At 49.3% G+C, this 23,712-nt stretch overlaps 1 protein-coding gene across 1 annotated transcript in view; it reads left to right on the forward strand.

The window, feature by feature from the left end:
* LOC144146366 (short-chain specific acyl-CoA dehydrogenase, mitochondrial-like) overlaps positions 1-20,572 on the forward strand; it is a 37,839-nt gene extending 17,267 nt beyond the window's left edge. Inside the window, exons 3-7 of the mRNA XM_077678323.1 lie at positions 7,721-7,836; positions 8,460-8,747; positions 15,353-15,490; positions 16,879-16,974; positions 20,376-20,572. Of these exons, the coding sequence (XP_077534449.1) occupies positions 7,721-7,836; positions 8,460-8,747; positions 15,353-15,490; positions 16,879-16,974; positions 20,376-20,531 (794 nt within the window). The 3' untranslated portion in view covers positions 20,532-20,572. The remainder of the gene's footprint in view (positions 1-7,720; positions 7,837-8,459; positions 8,748-15,352; positions 15,491-16,878; positions 16,975-20,375) is intronic.
* Positions 20,573-23,712: the final 3,140 nt, after the last annotated feature.

Genomic DNA, 23,712 nt, shown 5'->3' on the forward strand with positions numbered 1-23,712 from the left:
CGGGCCGCAGCCGGAAGGCTGGTGGGCTTTCGCCGGCGCAACAGAGTTGCAGCCGGCTGGTAAAGAAAGCGTCACATACCTTCGGCCAACGCCTTCGGCGTCCTGGAAGCAACGGACCCCCGCGCAGGGCGCGCGTTCGCGTCCCGGCGAGAGGGGGGGTTCGGGAATCGTTCAAACGGACCAATGAGGTGAGGTTAGCTCGACTACCAGGGCGGAGCGCCCGCTGCGTGACAGTGTTTTATAGCCTCAACGGCAGCCTTCACCTCAGGCAGGAGTTTAAGACGGCTCGGCTGTGCACAGTGGAGCCGAGACGAGCCGGCATTTCGGGGAGAGAGGGCAAAAAACGCCGCGCAACGCCACAAACCCAGTGATCGCGCAATGGCTTGGACGTCACGATCCCCACACTCCCCTCTCCTTAAATGCCCCTCGCCGGTCTGAGAAGAGTTGACCGGTCATCGCCCATGCATGCAAAAGACGGCGAAGAGTCGAAAAGTATGCATGCACAGGGCAGTCTCAGTCCCCAGCCCATACAAAATATTTACAAACTACCAACACTACCCCCCTCCAGCACGAATGATACACACAGGGAAAGTACACGCGACACTGAGATACATAATACATGGTAATCGGTTCCACATGCATACACAAAATGAAGCTATTGAAATATACAATGATTACAATGAACGCGACACTATAATAAGAACAATAACGGTAATAATATATACATGCAGTGCGATACTATGGTACATATGGTTACAAAAAGAAAGGAGCCCACACTACAACTGGAAATGAATTACGGCAAGTCAGAAGACACAGGCATGCTACAAAATACGCTAAACTGCTACGAAAATTACATTATGTGCAAAAATGCCGACGAGTCCGTTTAGCGGGTCTCGCCAATGTCCGGCAATTGGGAGCGCAAAAGGTTCTCGGAGAAACGCCCAGAAGGCGAGATAATGGTTCGGAGTGCCGGAACAAGCTCACCCCTATGTCGACACAGCAGCGGGCCGGCACCGACACAGGGCCAAGCAGGCTTGTGTGAACTCGCGTCCCGACGGCAGGGCGACAGCGCCCACCTTCTCAGGCCAGCGAAGACTTGTGACGAGGGGGTACCGGGCAGCAGGGGACTTGCCTTGAACAGTACGCCGGCAGGTATGATGACCACGATGGCGCTGCTCAGGTGTGGGCCTCGCGGGGCACTCGATGGGTGCCCCGCCAAGGAGCGACCTGCGCTGGTGGTCGCCGCTGCTCTGCGTGAGCGAGGCAGCAGCCGGACGACAGTTGTTGAGCCCTGGTGCCCATGACGCATGGTGCGGTTCCGATGACACCGCCATATTGTCCGCATCTGTGCCGCCACTCGCAACTGGCCGCCAGTCCTGCCCTCGTCGGTGCAGGGCAGCCCGGCCACGTTCGCCTGCTGAAGGCGGTGCGCAGGGGGTACATGTCGTTGACCCCCGAGTCAGCACAGCTGTTCAGGGCCCAGTCAAGTTCACGGCGCGGGAAACCCCCTCCCCATCCGTCGGTGTCTCTGCCCACGGACCCTTCACCACACCGACGAGGCACCACGTGACCGCGGGCGCACGGGATGAAGCAGACACCACTCGCGAATGCACCGTTGGGTTCGCTGAAGCCGGCAGAAGCACACACCACACGCACTCACGAACACCCTCACAACATGCGCGTCACAGCGTTCGTGCCACCGGAGCCAAGTTCCTTCGCCACAACGCGGTGCGCCCCACTCGTAGCGTCCGCCCCGCCCGCGTTTTCCAGGAAAACGCCACTTTCCTGTTGACATTGAATATACGGTCCCCGAAGGTCTGGCCCGTTCTCCCAACTTCGCACAGTTCACGCAACGGCCTCCAATACGCGCTGCTCGCCCGAACTCCGGGGCCGCTGACGGCCGAAATCGAACACTTTCAAAACAAGCCCATTACTTCTCGAACCCCGCGCGCGAAGAGCAGGGGATGTCCTCGAAGACCGACCGAGCTTCCTTCCCTCAACCTCGCTCTCCAGCCAACACCGTACGCCTCCGCAAGAGCAACTCCAAAAGAAAGCTAGCCCTTGTCGCTGCTTAGGAGTAAATAGAACGAACCATAGAACATACTTCGTCCTACATCCACAGACTAAGGAGGGTTCCTGTACCCAAACAAATAACTAAAAAAACGCATAAAGAGACACTACTTTACATCGGGAAAAAAAAAGTAACACTTAACGCCTTCAGCAAGGCCAAACACTCGGACCATACAGAACCATGTAAAAAAAAGCATGCCTTCACGCTACACACTATGGTACAAATGGTCAGCCCAACTCCATCCTGCAGTGCAGTGCGCTAAAGCGAGCACACAAAATAATCACCCAAACAAATGGGTACTAAATACACTATTCGCCCTCGGCAGGCATAAAAATGGAACACGATAATACAAACAACGCCCCGCAACATGCACACTTTTACACACCGAACAAAAAGAGAAACATTTGCTTACAACTTGCTGGAGGGTACCAGGAACTGACCACTCTCAATGGGCTGGGGCGGCCGCTCTGACTGAGACTCAAAGAAGTGAAGTCAGCACGGGCGGTGAAAGTAACTGCCCTTTAGTGTGCTATGATTACTGAGGTGACCTCTTCGTGACGTTATATTGATGACCTGGCTGAGAGAAACCTGGATAAGCATGGGTGCCTTGTCATCACTGCGCAGAGCCACTGTGCTCTAGCGCCAAATAGTCAGCCCGTGACACCATATAAGTTTAAGCTCTGCTTGCTTCTCGGCAAAGGTCCCTTCAAGTCGCAAGCGACTACCTGCCAAGGACGCATACTGTCAAATGGCTTCACAATTCCAGGCGGCTTCCCACGGTGCGCCCTCGCCGTTTGACAGACATGGCAGGATCGGCAACAGCGAAAATGTCTCGCTTCGTCCCGGGCCAGGTCACTGAGCGACTCAGTTTACCAAAACTTTAGAGCCGCCTAAATGTCCGGCGAATGGTTCGTCATGAGCGTAGCGCAGCAGTGCGCAACTCAGACTTAGGGGGTTACCACATTGAATGGTTGAATTGCCTCATCATCGGTGGCTACGTAGTTAAGCACGAGTCCTTCACCGTCCAGCAGAAATGAGTCCCCCGGGGCGTCGGCGACACACGCTGACTTCAGCCCCCCTCCCGCGCCTGCTACATGACAAGTAGCATCTCGGCGCACGCCCGCAGCAGGACAAGGTATGTCTCGGCGTCTAAAAAAAAAAAAACAATTGTCTCCCACAGACCGTCGCAAATAAGGCGGCAAAACGGGTCATTCAGCTACCACGTTCGTGCACTACCCACAGGGGCCGGCAAACAAGCATTTATGTCGCGTGCACTACTCCGAGAGGCGGCTGCGGCCTTTCTCCCGGTATACGTATACCGCCGCTCCAGTGGAGCGCGGTTGCACCGTCGCACTCCCCCGTGGGTCTGCGTTAACGAGGGGTGCACGCACACTCGTGTACGGAGGGGCAGTCGCCTCGTCCCCGTAGCAGCTACCGCTAGCGGATAAGCATTAAGACTGATTCCGGTTGCGTACTCAGCTTAATTATCGGCCAAAGGCTAATGAGCCAATGGCTTCATGTTGGGCGCCAGTTTGTGGTCTCTCTACCTCACAATATGCATAACCCTAGCATTGCACAAGGCATGCACTCATGCACACTGCGAGGAACCACCGCGGGTTCGAGCTATTTGAGCACGCTCACGACACTGAAACGCCGTCGCGCCAACTTAACACCGCCTCTGTTGGGCAGGTGGAGAAGGAGGCGACAAAGGAATATGCCCAGGGTACGGAGGGAAGACGTTTATCTTACATTAACGTCCCAGTTACACAATTTAAAGTACAAGTACGCACTTCCCTTGAGGTGAAAGAGGCGATGGGGCGCCACGCGCAAGTGTGCGCGTCGTCGGCGCAAAGCCAGTGCATGGGCTCTTGGGTCAGGGCAAATTCCGGGGTGCGCGCACGTTGTGCGCGCGCGCATCGCTGTGCTGGCCAGATCGGCTCGCAGCAGCGAGAGAGACGGGGCCCATTCGCTCACAGGCGCGTACCGCACGGCGTGATCGTCGAGTGGTAGGTACGGCCTTACTATATGCAAGCGTAGGGGCAACAGGAGCAGCCTTAGGCACGGGCCGCAGCCGGAAGGGCTGGTGGGCTTTCGCCGGCGCAACAGAGTTGCAGCCGGCTGGTAAAGAAAGCGTCACTTACCTTCGGCCAACGCCTTCGGCGTCCTGGAAGCAACGGACCCCCGCGCAGGGCGCGCGTTCGCGTCCCGGCGAGAGGGGGGTTCGGGAATCGTTCAAGCGGACCAATGAGGTGAGGTTAGCTCGACTACCAGGGCGGAGCGCCCGCTGCGTGACAGTGTTTTATAGCCTCAACGGCAGCCTTCACCTCAGGCAGGAGTTTAAGACGGCTCGGCTGTGCACAGTGGAGCCCATACGAGCCGGCATTTCGGGGAGAGAGGGCAAAAACGCCGCGCAACGCCACAAACCCAGTGATCGCGCAATGGCTTGGACGTCACGATCCCCACAAAACGCACAAGCAACAAAATGGCGGCGCCCATGAACCGTCGCAGTGTAAACAAGTGTCACGTGATGCGAACTGACCAATGATCGTGGCGGCGGCACGGAACAGTATGGGAGAAAAGAGTGCCGGTACTCTATAACTAGAGTGAACTACAATACAGTTCACTCTATCTAAAACCTTATTTAGTGACACTAGCGTGAACTAGCCTGCCGTTGCTGTCGAAATGGAATGAATATGTGCACCGCGGTTGTCACGGCGTGAAGCCGATTTTAGCGTAACGAGGCGAGCCCTCGCAGGGAACTGGCCGTTTAAAATATCGAAGGTAGAATCCAACCGATGTACGCGCTCTGCGCGCAAACGAGAAACGTGGACTTGAGACTGAAACTTTCGCAACCGCTTGTTCGGGCGCCAAAAAGCACGCACGAACTTGCAGCTTGGCTTCACTGACATTCGCACAGTTGAAATCACCACGGTTTGCTATTGGTCCTCCACGAGGGTTTTGTTTACTGGGGCAATGAAGATAAAACACAATACTGTTCCGTTTTAAAGAACTAGTATTACTCACTCAGCGGTATTCCGTCCAGGGAAAACAATTTTTAACTAGAAAGCGCGAGAAATATAAATAAAAGCTTTTAAATTTCGCGTCACATGACGTCAGCAGTGACACAATAGAGGGAAACACTGGAAACTTGGCGTTAATTCCACGTTAGCATTGAAGTACGCACTTGCAAGTGCAATTGTTTTCAGCTTTGAATTCCCGACTGACCACAGCCGGGAATGAGCTTGCCTTAGTTTGAAATCAACTGGTCCCACTTGTAAACCACCTGCTTCCTTGAGGGAGAACAACTGGTTCCACCTGGGGTGTTGCGATCCTACGGAACAGGGGAGAGAGAAAGAGGTCACTTTACTGAGCCTTACTGAGCCTTATTGAAACCGGTTTACGGCAGTGTTGTACACGTTCCTCTAAAATAGGAACAAAAGCTCGTTCCTTCCTCATTTTGAAACGAGTTCCCGTTACAAGTTCCTATACTGAGATACGAAAGAGTTCCAGTTACACCTCGAACATTGTAACGTGTCGTTACATTAACGTGACATTTGATATTTCAATTAAAATGTGGTGTCGGATAATCCTGAGGCGAAATGAAGCGAACAATTTAACACTCACGTCACACTACGGGTATTATTCGAATATGAACACCGCCGGCAGCAGATTATCTCGGAGATAAAAAGAATGCGACGAAATGCTCCTAAACGAATTTTTTCAGTGAGCACCAGACATATTCCAGACATTTTTTAACTGCAAGTGTGGTGCTCGTCTATTACAAGTGCAACACATACGGCGCTTTCCACGTGGCTCTTCAAAGGCGCAGTCAGGATGTGCCTGTCATGAAGTGCCCGTGGACGAAGAGGAAGAGGAGACCGAGCGCGCAGCTGCGACGAGTGCGTGCAGAAAAATCGAACCAGGCCGGTGATCAGGGGACGCCTGTGACGCGCCGGGCTTGAGAGCGCGGCCCTGTGATCGTTTCGGGGAAGACCCGGAGCGCAACCGCTGCTGTTCCCGAGAGCCGTCCGCCGCTGATCCCGAGAACCCGCGGGCTGGCCGTGCCTGGAGCTGGTGACGCGCTGGGCGAGAGAGCGCGGGTCCGGATTCACCTGGAGGTGGAACCCTCCGCTCACACCCGCTGCTACGCCCTCGAGCCGTGACTCATCGGAAAGGTCGACGATGCCTGCCCGACGTCCCGCGCTTGGTTACGACGGGGCCTAGAACCAGTCATCGAGCCAGCCTCGCCGTGACGTCCTCGTCGACTCCGCACGCTCGGGACTTCAACACCTCGAGGGGCTTGGACAAAACCCCGTAGGACGTTTGTTTTCTTTATTGCGGACATTTTGCCGTTAGCCTCTTGCCTTTCGTAACGCTTGTATCTTTCGTCTCGCGTAGTTGCTTTCGTGCCCTAACTTCTGCTTCTTTCGTGTCATGCATAAAGCAACGTTACTTGCGCACGCACTGGCCACTGACTCGTGACTTTCACGCCGATCCCGGGCCCATTCATTACAGTGCCCTCCAGATGTGCAAATGGAGAGTTACTCACATGCACGAACATAAATGTCTTGCGCAAGAAACCACATCGAAAGGAACAATATGTAGCCATTTAATAAATGCTGATTCCATACTACAGTAAGAGTGAAGAAAAAATGTTCAGAATACATATTCGCAACTTAGTAGAGTCGTTTGTTCGAACTCAGCAAGAGTGGCACCTTGATGTTAGTGTCGGACAGACGAGCCCGTTTTTTCGTCAACACCTCGTTGGCAATTTTGTAGAGCCGTACCACCAAAGCTGTTGAAATTACTACCTTGTTGTACTTGACTTGAGGATGAGTTGGTTCTGTTCCTCAGGCTCAGCAAGCAGCCTCAGCATGCGCTCATAGCCGGGTGCTAGCATACAACCCGTGCTCTCCACGGACGGTGGTTGTTTCGTTTCTATTTTAGATGCGACGCTGAGAGCATCTCTTGTCGGCGGCCCTGTCCTCCCTGCGTGCGTCCGTTGTTGTCCGCAGCCTTTCCACTCTCCCCCTATCCTCTCCGATAGCGAACACTCTCTCGCGAGGGGCATTGGATTGGATTCGATTGGCTTGGCTTGGCTTGGCTTGGATTGGATTGGATTGGATTAAAGTGGATTGTGTTGGATTGTGTTGCTTCATAGCCGCGGCAGACGCACTGGCGCCGGCGCGTGCCCAGGTGAGAGCGAACACACTCTCTCAACATCTGCGGGTGTGCGGCCCAGCGGCCGTCGGTGGGCGGCGCTGCGCGTGGTGCTGCGCATGTGCAGTACTCTCTCCGCGGTCTCCTCTCCTTCGGGCGCGCTGCGCATATAACCGGTGTGCCGCTGTCCGGCGGCCTTTCGGTCGACGGTTGCTTTCCGCTTGCGCTTGAACCCCCCTCAGCGTCGCATCACACCAGGGTTCCCGCGAGGGGAGGTGGGCGTAATTTTCTTATTATCTCGATTATTTGTTTGAAGTTTGCGGTAAAGTTAGCATCATTGTTATGGAGACGAAGCACTCCTTTTAAGGAACCAAACTTTCATTTTGTCTTACATAACCCTTTACTGGAGCTTCATGGTACAGAAGTTCCGCTCCGCTTGAGGGGCGTAGCGTGGCGAATATTCCTCCCCAAAGTCTTCTTTTCACTCAGGGAACGGCAGCGACGCCGGGGCCTCTTCCGCAACGGCTGTTCTCGAAGGTGACCACTACCGCATCAACGGCACCAAGGCCTGGATCTCGAACGCGCACCAAGCCGAAGCGGCCATTGTAAGCGAGCCGTCTTGGTCATGTTTCGTGCGCTCGCTTCCTGCAGCAAAGGTGCCGCTCCCTTAGGAAAAGAAATTAGGACAGCGCATTTTATCTCTGGTTAAGCGTCTGCACAGGTGAAGTTAACCGGAACCTCATCGAACAGTATCCAGAATTCAGTGTCCAAGTCGGTGAGGGCATCGAAAATTGCATAACGATGTCCACGACCAAACATCATTCGTTCGTAATGTAGGCTTCACTGCACTCCATGGTTGCAATATGAAAAGCCTACCCTACATCGCTTATAAATGCTCGTAACGTAGTCTTCACTGCGGTACACGAAGCCCGTAAAGCACGACTCGTAGTAGGGCTTCGCAGCCTGCCATTTTATGCTCGCTATCGCTGGAGCTGTACTCGATAAACGTCCTTCCGCAATCATGGTTTGAACGTACTAAGTATTAGCCGAGTTACCGTCCACTAAAAAAAGCCAAATAACTGTCCTGGCCACTGGCCATGCATGGCCAATGGGCAGGTGGGTTGTTTCAAGTTAATTGGCTATAGCTGTACCTCGAGCCTAATACTCCCAGCTATGCATTCAGGCCCAATTAGTCTCCGGCTGCTCGAAGCCTACACGGCGTGTGCAGCTGTTTGCCACGGTGGACAAGTCCAAGAAGCACAAGGGCATCAACGCCTTCATCGTGCCCATGCCTACTCCCGGACTTAGCCTGGGCAAGAACGAGGACAAACTGGGTGTCCGGGCCTCCTCCACGGCCCAGCTAATCTTCGAGGACTGCCTCATCCCCAAGGAGAACCGGCTCGGCAAGGACGGCGCCGGATTCAATATCGCCATGGTGAGCGGACAGGAAATCGACAAGCACATCTGCGTTAAGAAATGCCTTCTGCACCCGGTGCACCCGCAATCAGGTTTTTCTTAATATACAAACCACAATGATCAGTCGCCTTCAAGCTATTGTCGTCGCATTCGCGTAACACTAAGTTTTTAAGTGAGAATAACCTCAGTTCGAACCATGGGCAGTTGTTACCTGCGTGTACGTCAAGCAAGGTGTGGAATCTCGGTCATGCTCATATTACCATAAAATGAGAACATATCTAACCACAGCGCTACACACGTGACAGAGAAAAGGAAACCCCGCGGGATGAGCTCTCACTCCCACATAAAATCACTAAAGCACCACGCATGTATACTCGGCGGCGCCAAATCTCACTCGGATGAATTTTCTCACTAACCCAGCTTAATGACATTCGTAACCATTCAAGATCTCACCTTCCATAACCATTAATACCACTGAAGGTGACTCACACGTGAGGCATAAGCTATATGTCGTTGAAGCTGCTCTGGGTGCCTTGAATAAATATCAGGCCTTGCTGGCGTCCAAACATGGGCAGATGTCATTGCGGACGTTTTTCCACACAGAGGGCAATGTCCCGCGATCTAAAATTCGTGCACACGGTAGTTTGCCCAATTTATGGTGCACTCAATAGCGGGGGTTCTGTACACAATGCCGGTGTGGCAGTCGGCATAATTTTGTGCATGCTTGGAACCGATTTGGCAATCTGTGATGACGTGGCCTTTCTGTCAACGGCTGCGCACATCTCAATATTCCCGCGGCTAAAAAATCACTTCAACGCCATTCCGAATGACAGCGTTTTTTTAACTTCGCGCCACGCGGTGTACACAAGCAGCAGATGCAAGTTTTTGTCCGGGGTTTCTTTCTTTCCCAGATCAACTTCTGGCAACAACTCCGGAAAGGTGCTTTGGGGCAGCCTTCCAACAATGTAGCCTTCCTAGCTCCACTCCGAAGCTCTCACCCGCAGTTTGATGACAGAAGTTGATTAAAGTTCAATGTTAAATGTAGGTATACATGCAGGCTAGCAACGACATGTGTAAGCAATTTCCGCTTAAGGCGCATGAAAGGCAGCAAGATCATCAGAATGTTATGAATGGAAATCAGCTTATTACCGGCTCCTTTTAAGGATTTCTGCTCGGTCATTAGGTCCTTTTGTAAGACGGCTGGCTTTGTTTTTGCACTTTTTGCACTTTCCAACGGCTGCAGTACAAAAAAGAGTGGAACGGGGTGAGGGCAGCGACACAGCCATAGTTTACATTAGTGCACTGAGTTCTTCATAGCCAGCTTCCAAAGAGCCGCAGAAGTCTCCAGCACTGGCATTAAGGTTTACTAACATAACCGGTGAGTCGGTATCGATCCATTGTATGGACAGGACCGGCGAGAAGGACACCAGGACGTCCTCTGTCCTCCCAATTATCCTATCCTAATGTAAAGTTTTCCCAAGCACGTATATAAAATTCTGTGTGCAGGCAACAAGAATTTCAAGTCTTTTTTAAAAGTCTGATACACCTAAATATACCGCATTTGGTTTTCAGGTAAGCGACCTTGTCTATGGCCTCGTTTTTCCTCTCACAGTCACTCTAGTTTATACGCCACTATAGGGCGCCACTGAAATCCCCCTAGCGGCCCGTTTCGAAAGCAGCAGCAGGAGGCTCCGGCCCCCTCCCCACTGTCGCCGCTGCTTTTGCGGTACGTTAACCACTGAAATTTACCCTCCGTATGCATTCTAAATACCCAGATAACGCAAAACAAACCTGGGTAAATCCTCAGGATGTCCGACTCTGGACATTTCAGCATCCTCAGGTTGTCCAGATCTTATCCTCAGCCAGTCCAATCGGGGTCCGTTTGTCCGTCCAGCGTACATCCTCAGAACGTCGTCAAAATGATGCCGCTGGACAATTTTCGTACACTTCCAGGATACAAACTAATGTTCTTTTTTCTTAGTCTGAAGTTACCTACAAGCTAAGGCAACAGACCTCACGACACACTAAACTTTCTTGCACCCTTTTTGGCCGAAAAGGGTGTAAGAATCTTGTCCCATGGCGAACAACTTTAAAACGTGTTTTGACGAAAAAAAGGTGTATAGGTGAAAAAAGGGTGTTCGTGTGAACACCCTAAAAAAAGGGTGTAAGGTTGCTTAACACCTTTAGCTAAAATAAGGGTGTGGCCAGGGAGCAGCTACGCGTGGCAATGTGAATCGGCGGAGCGTACAGCAATCAACACAAACAATCAATACACACAAGTTACACTTGGAACACAAATGAATTGAGCAAGAAAACCATGGGGATGCAAACGGAATAGGGAGTGCACACTTACTTCGTAATACATGTGCTGTTCTTGCTTTTATATCCAGCAGAGGAAAGCCCCGCGATCGAGTCGGTGGGCTTGTCGCAAAAAACAGACATTTTAGCGCTAATTTTGGTACTATAGATTTTACTATGAGAATATACAAATTAACACGCGGATTTGCAAAACCTTTTTGATCACGAGGTAGTTTTTGTGTTTCATAACTTGTAGAATGTTATTAAATTCAAACAAATCTTTACCACCACCTCAACACCCTAGGGTGTTCATTATTTCAACACCTTTTTTCCCAGAAGGGTGTAAAGCTACAAATTAGGGTGTTCGAAACTAAAAAAAGGGCCTAAAAAAAGGGTGTAAGAAAAGACCGCCAACTAAGAAAAAGGGTGAAGAGACCTCCAACTTTGGAGACATTTTGTACCTGTTTACACAGGTGGACTGAACATTTTCTACATTGTTTTCTACATTTTCTACATTGTCTTGCACCTCACTGGTAATAAATTAGCATAATTTATTACTGTAATAGCCTCCACGGTAACAGCAGCGTCAGACGGCCATATGGATTGCGATCCAAAAGAAGTAATACAACGGATCATTTAGGGATCATTCGCAATCCATTGTGATCCAAAATAAGCTCTAGGATGGACCATTGAGGGATAATTTACAATGACTAATCCTGTGGATGTCCTAAGGAAGCCCAGAATAGGATCCAGGACGTTTGGACCATTTGAGGACGCCATCAGGACGTTTTGCGTTATCTGGGTACGTATTAATGTGGAGCAGTCACTTTGCTCGCAAATGTGGTGTATTTACGAGAGTGTAAACGTTTCTGACGCTATCTTAGTGTGTTACATTCGGTCTGTATGAGCGCTAGGTGTCTGTCACAGACCAGGGTCGCGAAGCCGGCATATGTATGCAGCTTATTGGGATTCCACTTCCCTGAAATTTACTAACGGTGTCTCCGTAAGCATCGTTTTCTTAGATGGTCATATATGCTACGACTGTATACCATGATGTACAGTCTAGTCCACTTATAAACAATATCCAAGTGCCAAGGAAATCCCATCGTTATAACCGATAATTGTTATATATAAGTGGGTTGCGAAATAAAAAGACGGAACAGAACACCAACAAATTTTATTCGCATACCAGCAAGGTCGCACTACTACTAATTTGCGGAAAAGAAGCCACAGTCATTCACCTTTGTTTGCCGCGTGTGAAGCTAGCGCGAATCTTTTCCAAGAGCATCGACAGGTGCTTCACCTAGCTGAGGTAAATGTCCTTGGCGGAAACAAAGTCCTCGAGGGACTGCGTCACGCACTGGGCCGCCTACGAAGACACTACCTGAGTAGGCTGCGCAACCGCGTCATTAGAGTCGTCACTGTTGCACTTTTGGTGTCCAGTATCACCGAATTCAATCGTTATATCCGATATCGGGGCGCTGGAGCATTGTAATGATAGGTTTATTTTACCATAGAAAGAATACAAAAGTTGACGGTGACATAGCTGTTCATCGTTATATCAGATATATTGTTATAAACGGTATCGTTATAAGTGGACTCGACTGTATATCGCTTTTGTGTGCTTTCATAATCTAGCGGAGATCTCATACCTTACAGCGCGACTGTTACGTTTGCCAATATCATACTTCGGGTACTGATCACGACCCCGGACAAGCCATTGTGGTATAAATTTCAAGTACATTATACGAAATAAGTACGGTGGATAATACAGGACTATATCCGAGGATGAGCGCACGACAAAAAATTTATTGCTGGGTCGTCGCGTCCTGAGGTGAGCGCTCGCAAACATCCACCATCTGCTGCATCGCTGCATCCGGGAGCAGCGCAGCTACGGGCTTAAAAGAGTAAGCCACGTCCGCGACTAAACGCTTCTTGAAAATTTCACTATATGCCACAGGGTGGCTGCAGAAACTAGCACGAACTACAATCATAGGGCCTTACCAGATACCGCCCACTTCCGACGACACCTTCTATCCTTTGTGAACTGCCTACCCTGCACTTCAAAAAATGCGTCCGCCGAGTGATCAACTTTTTGCTGAAGTCGAAAAACAAAAAGGAAAGAACTCGCAGCTTGTGCGTCTGATTACTAAAACGTTCATTTCTTGATTTGGCTCCGCATTCGGGCACAATGATGAAGCGTCCCCCCCTCCTCCCCTCCCCCCATATCCAGCGAAACAGCAGTAGATTTCGCACCTAGTTGGGTCTGGTGAGACCAGAGATGGCAAAATTACTTCTTTAAAAGTAATTAAAAATACATTACTCGTTACTTTCCTACAATTTTTCTAAAATGTAATTAAACTACGTTAGAAATTACAGGCGGCCGAAAGTAATGACATTGCATTATTATTACTTTTCAAAAGTAATGAAATCACTTTGAAATTACTTTAACAAAAATTCACCACTCATACTCTACCTACTCACATACACATTATTTACACTTATACACATATACACCTCCATCTTAAAACTACTTGTTTATACACCAACTTATGTACAGTTTATTTACAGTGCTATACATTGATACGTTGGATATATTTATTACATCTCAAAATGAGCTGCGATTCGCGATTCAAAGTGGGCATTGGAAAGGTGTCCCCTTTCGTACGACAGAGTGTATTTTTCCATTTTAAAAATTGGCCGCGTATCTGCTCCTTTCGTTGCAAATGTCGTCAAAAGACGATAGTCTTTGTAGACATTTGCCAAGGAAATGCCCCCCTTCGCTTTCCCGCTCATCTCTCATGCTGTTCCTGTTCCGTCGCGCTCATTCCAGGGTAAACACATTAAAGGTTTGCTCAAGGCGATTTGAATTTACCGCGTTCCACTGCTACAGCCGGGGTTCCTCGATGCCAGCGCTGCAGTAGCTTTTTTTTTTTTGTTTTCAGCAGCGAGCTTACACCAGTGACCAGTGTAACGAAGCCTTGAACACAATGTGCACGTTTTTATTTAACCCGACTGACTGTTGCCACGGCATTCCCGGAACGCATGAAAAGGGAACGAAGAGGCACCAGAAAGCAGGCAGAGCTCTCATCGAAGCGTTGTTTCCTTCGCGTTCGTAGTTTCAATGCCCAGAGACTCTCTGGGTGTTGAAACTCTACTTGTGTGGACTTTTCTTGGTCACTTTTTATGCCGTGCGAGAAGCGGACAGGCTATATCGTAGTCGAAAGTAATTGGGAAAGCAACGAGTAATTTCCATGAAATTACTGGCCTGAAGTAATTAATTACATTAATAAATTACCAACACTCGGTCGCGTGTTCGATTCCCGGCGGCGGCGGCAGCTTTTCTGATGAAGGCGAAAAGCAAAAACGGCCGTGTGTTCGAGATTTCGGCGCACGTTGAAGATCCCCAGGTGGTCAAAATTAATCCGGTGCCCTCCACTACGGCGCGCCTCATCGCCCGCGTTGCGTCCGCGCCTAAAACCCTACAATCAATGAAATTACCAACACTCAAAAGTAATTCATTGCATTACTCATTACAGCAAAAAGTAATTTAAGTACTGTAATTTCATTACTGCCAAGTCCTATAGCTTAAGTTTACACGAACGTCTTTAGCATTCCAGAAGCTGCACTGGTTTTTTTTTTTTTCGTTCCCGTACAAACTATTCTGTTTCTTGCCGACTTGCAGACTATATATTATTTCGTGGTTTCATTTATTTTCCTTAGTTCTTGCTATAAGGCGTGAGTGCGCCCATATTTAACGACGCATAGCCTTGTACAATGCTTAACATTTTTGGGCGGCTTATATTCCCATAAAAGGCACAAGTGGTTGTGTAGGTATTGAGTAATCACATCCCCGAAACATATTTTTCTACGATGTATATACTCGAAACGAAGCCGCATTCGTTGTTCGCGCTGCAAGACGAAACCAACCTCTCACTGTGCCAGCACTGTGCCAGCATCAAGTCTAGACGAGGCGACGATAGAATCCATTTGAGCCTGACGTGTGCCTGATGATATACTGCTGCTGCTTCCGCGTAAGAGCGGTCAAGAAGCGCGCACAACCGCGTCCCCGGATAGCTTTTGTTGGCGTTCGAGCACTGTACCAGGTCGCACCTGTTTTTTGAAGTGCACTAAACGCACTATTCTCTTACGGGCGTGGCCATAAAAAGCTAATTAGGGTGCGGAAAGGCAAAACGAAGCGAAAGAGAACCAAAACACTGCATAAACCCTTATCAGCCATGCCACGCTCGTCCCGTAGACACCGCGGAGAAACGGCGGCAGGCGGCGCATCCATCGCAAAGCTCGAGGCGTTATAGGCTGCTCGGAGGCACTGATAAGTTTGGTATATCTGCTAGTGTCCTTCTTATAGCTTATGCGTTCCCTTTCCGCTTGCATTGTCTCGTTCAGGAGGTATTGGATGCTGGCCGCATCGGAGCCGCAGCGCAGGCGCTCGGAATCGCCCAGGCTGCCCTGGAGTGCGCCCTCGAGTACTCCGGCAAGCGAAAGGCCTTCAACCAGCCCCTGCACCAGTTTCAGGCCATACAGGTGCGTGGCGGCAGGAAAACATGTCTCTCAGTTGGGTGCCAGAATTTTTATTCATTACGCGTCCGACCACTGTTTGCTAACTGTATATCGCGCCACATGCATATCTAGAATGAAGACTTCATTCTGCACCTATAAGGCGTCTTCTATGAGAGCCCGTTTCTCAGCGAATGTCGATGACAGTGACGTAAGCCGTAGAAGTAGCGTTAGAGGCTATAACCCTGTAATATACTGTAAATTTGGCAGATAACGATTCCGGGTGAGCGAGAATTTGGCGCTGTGAAGGTTAGGAGTTGTGACTAAATTATTTTTGTAACAATCGACAGGGCGAGCGGTACGGGGGCGCAATGTCACCGGACAAGATAAGTCGGGTTGCAGACGGCAGGGAGGAATAATGATGTGAGCTGTCAAGGAGGTGCGCGCTCTTCGTAAAAAATGAGTAGGAGCGCTGAAAGTGCTCCATGCAATCTGTAGAGTTCACACGGTTGTAGTCCATCGCTAAATGAATGTATACCAAGTGTATACACACCAATTTACTGATTTCCTCAAAAAAAATTTCCTCTAGAACTTGGTGGCTGAAAGAAACCACTGACGATCAATATTAGGCTCTCGTAGAAATATCTCGATTTGATTGGCTTTCGATAAGGGAAAGTGAGTCAACCTGATAAGATTCAGCGACTCTTGTAAAAAAATATTAATGGCTATTACATAACCCCTAAAATCCCTGTCCTTTGAGATAAAGTTTAAATCCAGGTGGCGATATTTCACCATTACTATATGTAGGGATTATGCGCTAGGACACTACTTTCTACGTCGTCAGCCTTAATCGCATTGAGGTTTAGACATCAAAATAGCTTATCCACGTTTGGTCTTACGTCAGGCTGATATCCACTAGGATTGACTGTTGCGCTGATCAGGCCGCTTGTTTGCAGGGATCCTCGCCTTTTTATCCCAATCCTATCCGTACAACACGTCGACTAATTTAATTTTATTGTAGGAAAGTCTCCCTTTACCACCCTCAGTCCCGGCAGCAGAGATGTCGTCACAGGGTTTCTTTCATACGTACGTGTGGCATTCGAAAAGAAGTTGAAAGATTAAAACTGCTCTTCCTCCAATTAGAGCAGTTTTGTATAATTTTGTTTAAGGGAGTCAATAAACTTTAGAATCATAGGAATTCATGGAGAATTGCCGAGAGTTCATAAAGGCTTATAGCACGCCTTACTGCGAGTGGTGCCGCCTTCAAAATTCCGTAATTCCGTAACTGTTTGTTTGCTTAATTACGTGCTCAGTCGGAATCTAGGTTTATCGGACTGAAAAACTTTCTGCACTCAAAAGCTTTTCTCATGAAACTGTCATCTTCTTTTTCTTTTCCCTTTCAATGCATGCACCAGATGAAACTAGCCGACATGGAAGTGCGGATACAAAGTGCCCGCCTGCTAACATGGAGGGCAGCCATGTTGAAAGATGCTGGCCGCCGTTGTACGAAGGTGAGGATTCCTTCTTATCTCGAATCGAACGGAGACCTTGTCGCGCACACGAGTGCACGACAATCATGATGCTAATTTGCTGGAGCTGTATACGCCCTGGGTTGTGTTAGTGGTTGTGAAATTGGCTAAGGCGTCTCAGTACCGAGCTCTGTCGTCTCCGTCATGTAGTGGTAGCGCGGTGGGCGAGCGGCGAGCAAAAGTGCTGCCTTGGTGTTGACGACAAAGAGCCGAGAGCAAAACTTTACTGTTGTGTACGAGATTTCGGCGCACGTTAAAGATCCCCAGGTGGTCAAAATTAATCCGGAGCCCTCCACTACGGCGCGCCTCATCGCCTGCGTTGCGTCGGCGCGTTAAACCCCACAATCAATCAAAACTTTACTGTTTTACTGCATGGCGAGAGATGAACAGCGGCGATACAGGAAAAACATCCTCGTGGGGGAGTTTACAGCTGCTCTCGACCGCAGCGACTGTACTGAACTGTACTGTACGGAAAGCGCCAAAACACAGGGGCATAACCGCCCCCCCCCCCCCAACCGTTGCCAGTGTTTTGCACCCGGTACGAACAAAGTACAGAAACACAAGAACACTCTTTCCCGGTCTCGTGGCAGCCGGCCGGCACAAGTTGAGTCTGAGAGATGGGGTGGGGAGCGGAGACCTCCGCAGGCGGCGTCCGCTCGCAGATTCAAGCTTCAATTCACAGTAGAAGTTTGTTTTGCAATTGCCGTGGGCGTGATTCACCGCCAGCGAGGGCCCTCGCGGTGAACGCACTCCGGCTTGTCGTAGCTTGTTTGCGGAGGGCGCGCGCTTTCCTGCAGCACACATCACCGCACAACACCGAACTTGTATGCGCGCACAGGGGAGCGGGTGCCCTCAATCGCGACAAAGTGTGCTGTAGGCTCCTGATTAATTTTGACAACCCTGGGGTCTTTAACGTGCGCCAAAATTTTGGCACGGGGGTGTGCTTGTTTTTAGCCTTCACCAGCAAGACGGATGCCGGAGCTAAAATGGAACCCGCATCCTTGGGCGCAGCGGTACAACGCCTAAGCTACGGTGCCACCGCTGCTTAATTGTCACGATAATGATAATATTATATGATATATGATATGTGTAGTTCGGTTTCATCATTGCAAGGACGCTGCATGCGACAGTACATGTAACGAAGCACTCTCCAGTAGAATTCAAAGCCATACGCCAATAAAGCAACAAGGGTTCTCGTTCACCTTATCATTTCCCATGGGAACGAATTAGTCCTGACTTAGGCTAAAAGTCCGCGGCTGGTTCAAATTATTCAAATTAAACCAGAGCCACGACTTTCACAGTGTTAAGTGCCGTGATGTCGCTTCAGCCCCAACATGTTCCCGTGAGAGCTTCTCGGCCTTTAAACGTCTTTACACATACAGGCAATACGCGCACTACACGCGTATTTTTGTGTGTGATGCAAAAGTGGTTTTTTTCTTGCTCACCGACTGTATTTCCCTTCCCATTCTATGCCTTATTCGCAGGAGGCTGCCATGGCAAAGTTGGCTGCGTCGGAAACAGCAACTTTTGTCACCCACCAAGTAGGATATCTCCGCATCATTGCTGCTATGTCTTAACATGAAGCTGTTGTTGTCAGCAGCTAGTCTGTGCTTCGGTCATTTGTTTTGAAATAAACTCTGTTCCTTTCTTCGCAGATGTTGCCTGCACAGGCAGGCAGTTCATGCAAGATCTTCTCTATCACAGTGCGATGTTAGCACGCCCACACACAAACTCGATTCGCGATTTTCTATCGCGACCTAGAAGGTGTTGAGAGTAATAATTATAGCGCGAACTCCGAACGGGTCATATCTCTGCTAACAGCTACATTGAATCTAGAAATTGGACTAACGTTCGCGAATACGGGAATCCATCTTGCCATTGTTAACAAAGCAATAGATTGGGAAGGAGCATCTTCAAAAGCCTCCGGAGCCAATCGAAGGGGTATCTGCAGTCGAGCCATAGAGCAGTATCGCGGCACGAGTCCTAAGTAACGAGATGAGACCACGAGCGGGGACGGGCTCAGACTATAATGCTGGCGTCACAATGAATCAATTATTTTCCGGGCATCCCACTATTCCTTCTATTTGTGATATAAAAGAGGTCACCAAAAAAGTGCGAATCAGCAATCTCATTTGATACTAGGCGACTCTTTAATGGGGTGGTCTTGCAAAATGAACTCTACACGAATTTTAAAACGTTGTGCCGTGCGGTGGGACTCTTTCGGTTCCGGAGCAGCGGCCCCATTCTAACGTCTTCCTGACAGCTTATACCTTGCAATAAAGACAGAGTATTTGTTTCAAGTGCTTGATACTTAGCAGATGATCGACACTCAGCCATGCTGACATGACTGAACAACTAAGCTGTTAAATTTCTAACGAAAATTGTATTACCAAATGAATTACAAATGCCCCTTATTATAAATGGGACGATACGTGATGGACGAGCGTATTGAGTTTGCAACAGTCCCAACGATTGCCAGAAACAAAACATTGCTTCTTATTTGCGATTTAGCATTCTTCTGAATTAGCTTTAATGAAATTTGGAAGTACTGTATCACCTTAGCTGACAATTAGGTTTGTTCGTTCCTCAGCAGCTTTGTGATGCATCTGGAATCACTTAGGAGTGGCGGCCGGCGCCGTGTTATTCGTATTACAACTGCGACTGATAGTTATCCATGATAGTAGCTCTTTTCAGCAGTCAAACGCCATATAATGTTCCGGGAATAGTTTATATCAAACACGATAGTTACATTATAGCCGTTTTCTGTAAGCAAACGTTTAGCTCCCGTACAGGCCCGTGTATTAAGAGCAGGCGGGAATCTCAGATTGCTTACACCTGTGCATAATGATATCAGCTTAGTGGCCAATCGCGGCATTTATTTTTCAACGTACCTTAAGCCCGTTCTACATGGGGCGAATTTCGCCTGGGAATTCGCAGTTGCGGCACCACCCGTGCGGCAAAACGATTTATTTTTCTATTTTCACAGCTGCGACATATTGCCAAATGCTAAAGCGGTGTTCACAGGTGAAGTTCGACTCTTCCAAACATTTGGAAATTCTCCACAGCAACGAGAATAGATCGTTTTGGTGCACGAGAGGCGCCGCAGCTGTGACTTCGCAAGCGAAATTCGCCCAACGGGCTTTAGACTGAGGGCCAGCATTGGTGCTAAAGTTGGCTTTGCCGCAAAGCGTATTCTGCTGCCATACCACGACACGAAGACATCCACAGGAGTGAGTCATTAAAAGCTTCGCAGTAAAAAGCTATCCTGTACACTGGGATCTGTTGTTGGTGATCTCAATCGCACTACACCTAGCTGTAGCTACATCTGGAGGTTTTCTGCATCCGCTTTACAATGGGAAAACCTGTCGTTCTTTTTCTTTCAGGCAATGCAGGTCTTGGGTGGCATGGGGTACGTAACGGACATGCCGGCAGAGCGGCACTATCGCGACGCTCGCATCACCGAGATCTACGAGGGCACCAGCGAAATCCATCGCATAGTGATCGCGCTCAATTTGCTCAAGGAGTACGGCATTGCCTGACGCTCAATTGACGTCGCTCTATCAGTCCGGTGGATTTGACTGCGTACAACGTGCAGAAAATGTACGTTTGTTTTCTTACCGAATTAAAGTAATTTTGCCACTGGTGAACATCTCTGAAAATCTAACCTATGGCTCAAGACAAGACAGTTGACCAACAGCGCGATTCAAAAATAAAGATCTGACAACACAAGTGCTGATTTCACTGAAACTTCATTGAAAAAGTGACGTCAATTCCGGTAGGTTTGACCAACGCGCCATGTACCCCGATGAAAACACAGAGCATCACAGCCGTTTATGCAGCGATACCTAAATCTTCCAACCCTGGGAGCATCTTTACAGTAGTCTCGCAAGGTACCATAGCTATTGAACCTACGATCTTCTTTATTATGCTGCCTGAGCTGATAAACAGAGGTGAACTTTTTGCGATCTCTGCTACTATATTCCTGGTTTCAACAGCCTGGGTATCTTTCTGGCGTTATATAACAAGTGCGCTCAAATACGCCGTAACAGCTTCTAATTAGCGTAAAAAGCGCTAATTACGCTAATTAGCGTAAAAAGCACACCCAAAAGCATCGTCCTCACCACCATAATGACTTACTTTTCCATTAACCGAGGTGTATGGAATTCAAACAGGTAAGTATCATTGACCTTGCGATTTTCCTTGCTTTATCGATGACTTGATGGGTCGATATCCCACTCACGAAATCTAATGCAAGGGCACTAGCGGGGATTAATGATAAATGAATACAGCCGTGTGTCTGACAATGCTCACAGAATAAGCATTTGGGCAGCGAAGGAATTCCGTGCGAGCAAGACTTGGCACCGCCAGGCAACGCATTGCCTAGGCGCTTTGGGCATGTGCGAATAGGGAGCGTGGTAGCTGCACAGGATGCACGAAGGACGGCTGTATGGAGAGGAGGTTAGCGTAAAAATAACCGTGGTCGGGCTCACGTCGCCTTATCACTTGGTGTTTGGGCAGCGTGGCACTTGTAACGAACTGCACAAGTGAACTGAGACGGGCTAGTTGGTGCATGATGCCACTTAGAAAAAACAGCGCAAAAAAAAAAACGATACGACAGGGAGTAAAAACAAACACTGCGCTGTTTTTTCAAGGTGGCACTTGTCATCATCATCACCATCATCATCATCATCACCAGCCTATCTACGCCCACTCCAGGGCAAAGGCCTCTCCCATTACTCTCCAATTACCCCGGTCCTGTGCTAACTGCGACTAATATATCCCCGCAAACTTCTTGATCTCATCTGCCCATCTAACTTTCTGCCGCCCCCTGCAACGCTTGCCTTCTCTAGGGATCCAATCTGTTACCCTTAATGACCAACGGTTATCTTGCCTTCGTATTACATGCCCTCCCCACGTCCACTTCTTCTTCTTAATTTCTACATATGTCCGTAGCACGCGTTTGTTCCCTGACGCACTCCGCTCTCTTCTTGTCCCTTAAACCTATCATCTTCCGTTCCATTGCGCGTGGCACTTGTACTCGGGTTTATCCAGAATTTTTTTTTTTTTTTTTGGGGGGGGGGGTGCATATCGTTGGGCGGGGTGCTCGTGGTTGTCAAATCTTTGGGGTTGTCGAAATCCTTCTTTGGGGGGGGGGGGGGGTGTTGGGGGGAGGGTGTATAAATCCCTGCTTCCATCAAATTGCAATGGTTTTACAGAATGGACGGGCCAAGCACCTTGTGCCGCGCTCCTTGCTCTCACCGCATTGTGAAGGCGCCGAGCTCAACGAGTCTGCACACTTACAAGTGGTGGCTAAACTGAGCTCAAGTGAAGTAAAACTGGGTTTTGTGAAAAAATGAAGCAAATACAAAATTAGAACAATTACCAATTACGCAGAGATCTAAGCAATTGTTATGACGTGAGGGGAAAAAATGGTCGCTTATCTGCTCCTTTCGGCGGAAATGTCGTCGAAAAGCGACAGTCGACTTACCACCTCCCTTCTCCCTCCCCTTCCCCCCCCCCCCCCCCCCGCCATGTAAATGCAGCTCTTCTCTTTCCCGCCAACCAAGATCTCCCGCTCTTCCCTTCCCGTCTCTCCCCTCTTACGATAATCACAGTGGAGGTCGGCTCAAGTCAATTCGGTTTTTGTCGTGACTGACCCATATCGAGACGGTGAGCACTGGGCGAGGGCGTTGGGCAGCTCGGATTCGGCGGTGCAAGATGCCATCGTCGCCCGGGCTGCCAAAGTCACCAGGGACCTTCCTCCTTCGGTCACCACCCCTCCCCGGAATGAGCCGTTGCGGCAATAAAAGTTTTCTCTCTCTCTCTCTGACTGAACAAACTTTATTGGGGAATAGGGAAAGGAGGGAATGTGTTAGGAGATAGAGGGGGGTGGAATTCATGGGTGGAACCCTAGGTCCAGGGCCCCAGTGGCTAGTGCGCCTGTCTTCGCTCTCTCCAGCAGGTTGAGTTGGTCCCGTAGAGGTGTGCTTGCCAGTGCGGCCTCCCATGTATACAGTGTAGTAGGCTGTATTGAGGTGTTGCTGGTGCCTGTTCCCCATGTTATTGGGTAGGACCATGTGGCGTGGAACGGCGTGGCTGTCTCGCCGCATTTCTTGTTCCACTTCTCGCGCGCCATCTATTGGAACCTTTTGTTACTGTTGAACTCGACACACCGCAATAAGGTCCAGGCTCGCGCGAGCACTTTTTGTATTGTTGGTTTGAAAGACTTTTTCAGCTCGTATTTTCTATTCGCGGGCGCAAATATCCAGCAGCCATGTATTTTTAAACAGTAGAACACTGCAATTGTCAGTTTTGCACATGCCTAATGCTTTCTTTTTGATCGACAATGTTGACAAGTATGAACATCGCGATCAGATGCAATGTAGATTGGAATTGTTTTGCTTATATAAACCTCTCGTTCAAGAATTCTTCTGACTTTGGGCCGGGCGGCTGAATCGAGGGACAGACAGGCAGACAGACCAGAATTTTCACTTTTAAGTAGCCCAAGAAAGACGTTCGTGTAAAAAAAGCATTCGTGTAACTCTTTCCATTTGTGTCTTTTAATCCTTTCCAGTTGGTGTCTTTTCATTCTGTCTCCGCTACTGTGACCGAGAGCTCAGGACAATACCTCTGTTATACCTATATCTCGGACTGGGCATGACATTAAATAGCCGCAGCAGTGCTGAGCCAATTACAAGGGGGCACGCAACGTTAAAATCA

The sequence above is a fragment of the Haemaphysalis longicornis genome, unplaced genomic scaffold (assembly GCF_048455015.1).
Source record: "Haemaphysalis longicornis isolate Haplotype H1 unplaced genomic scaffold, Haemaphysalis longicornis Haplotype H1 scaffold_7, whole genome shotgun sequence".
Lineage (NCBI taxonomy): Eukaryota > Metazoa > Arthropoda > Arachnida > Ixodida > Ixodidae > Haemaphysalis > Haemaphysalis longicornis.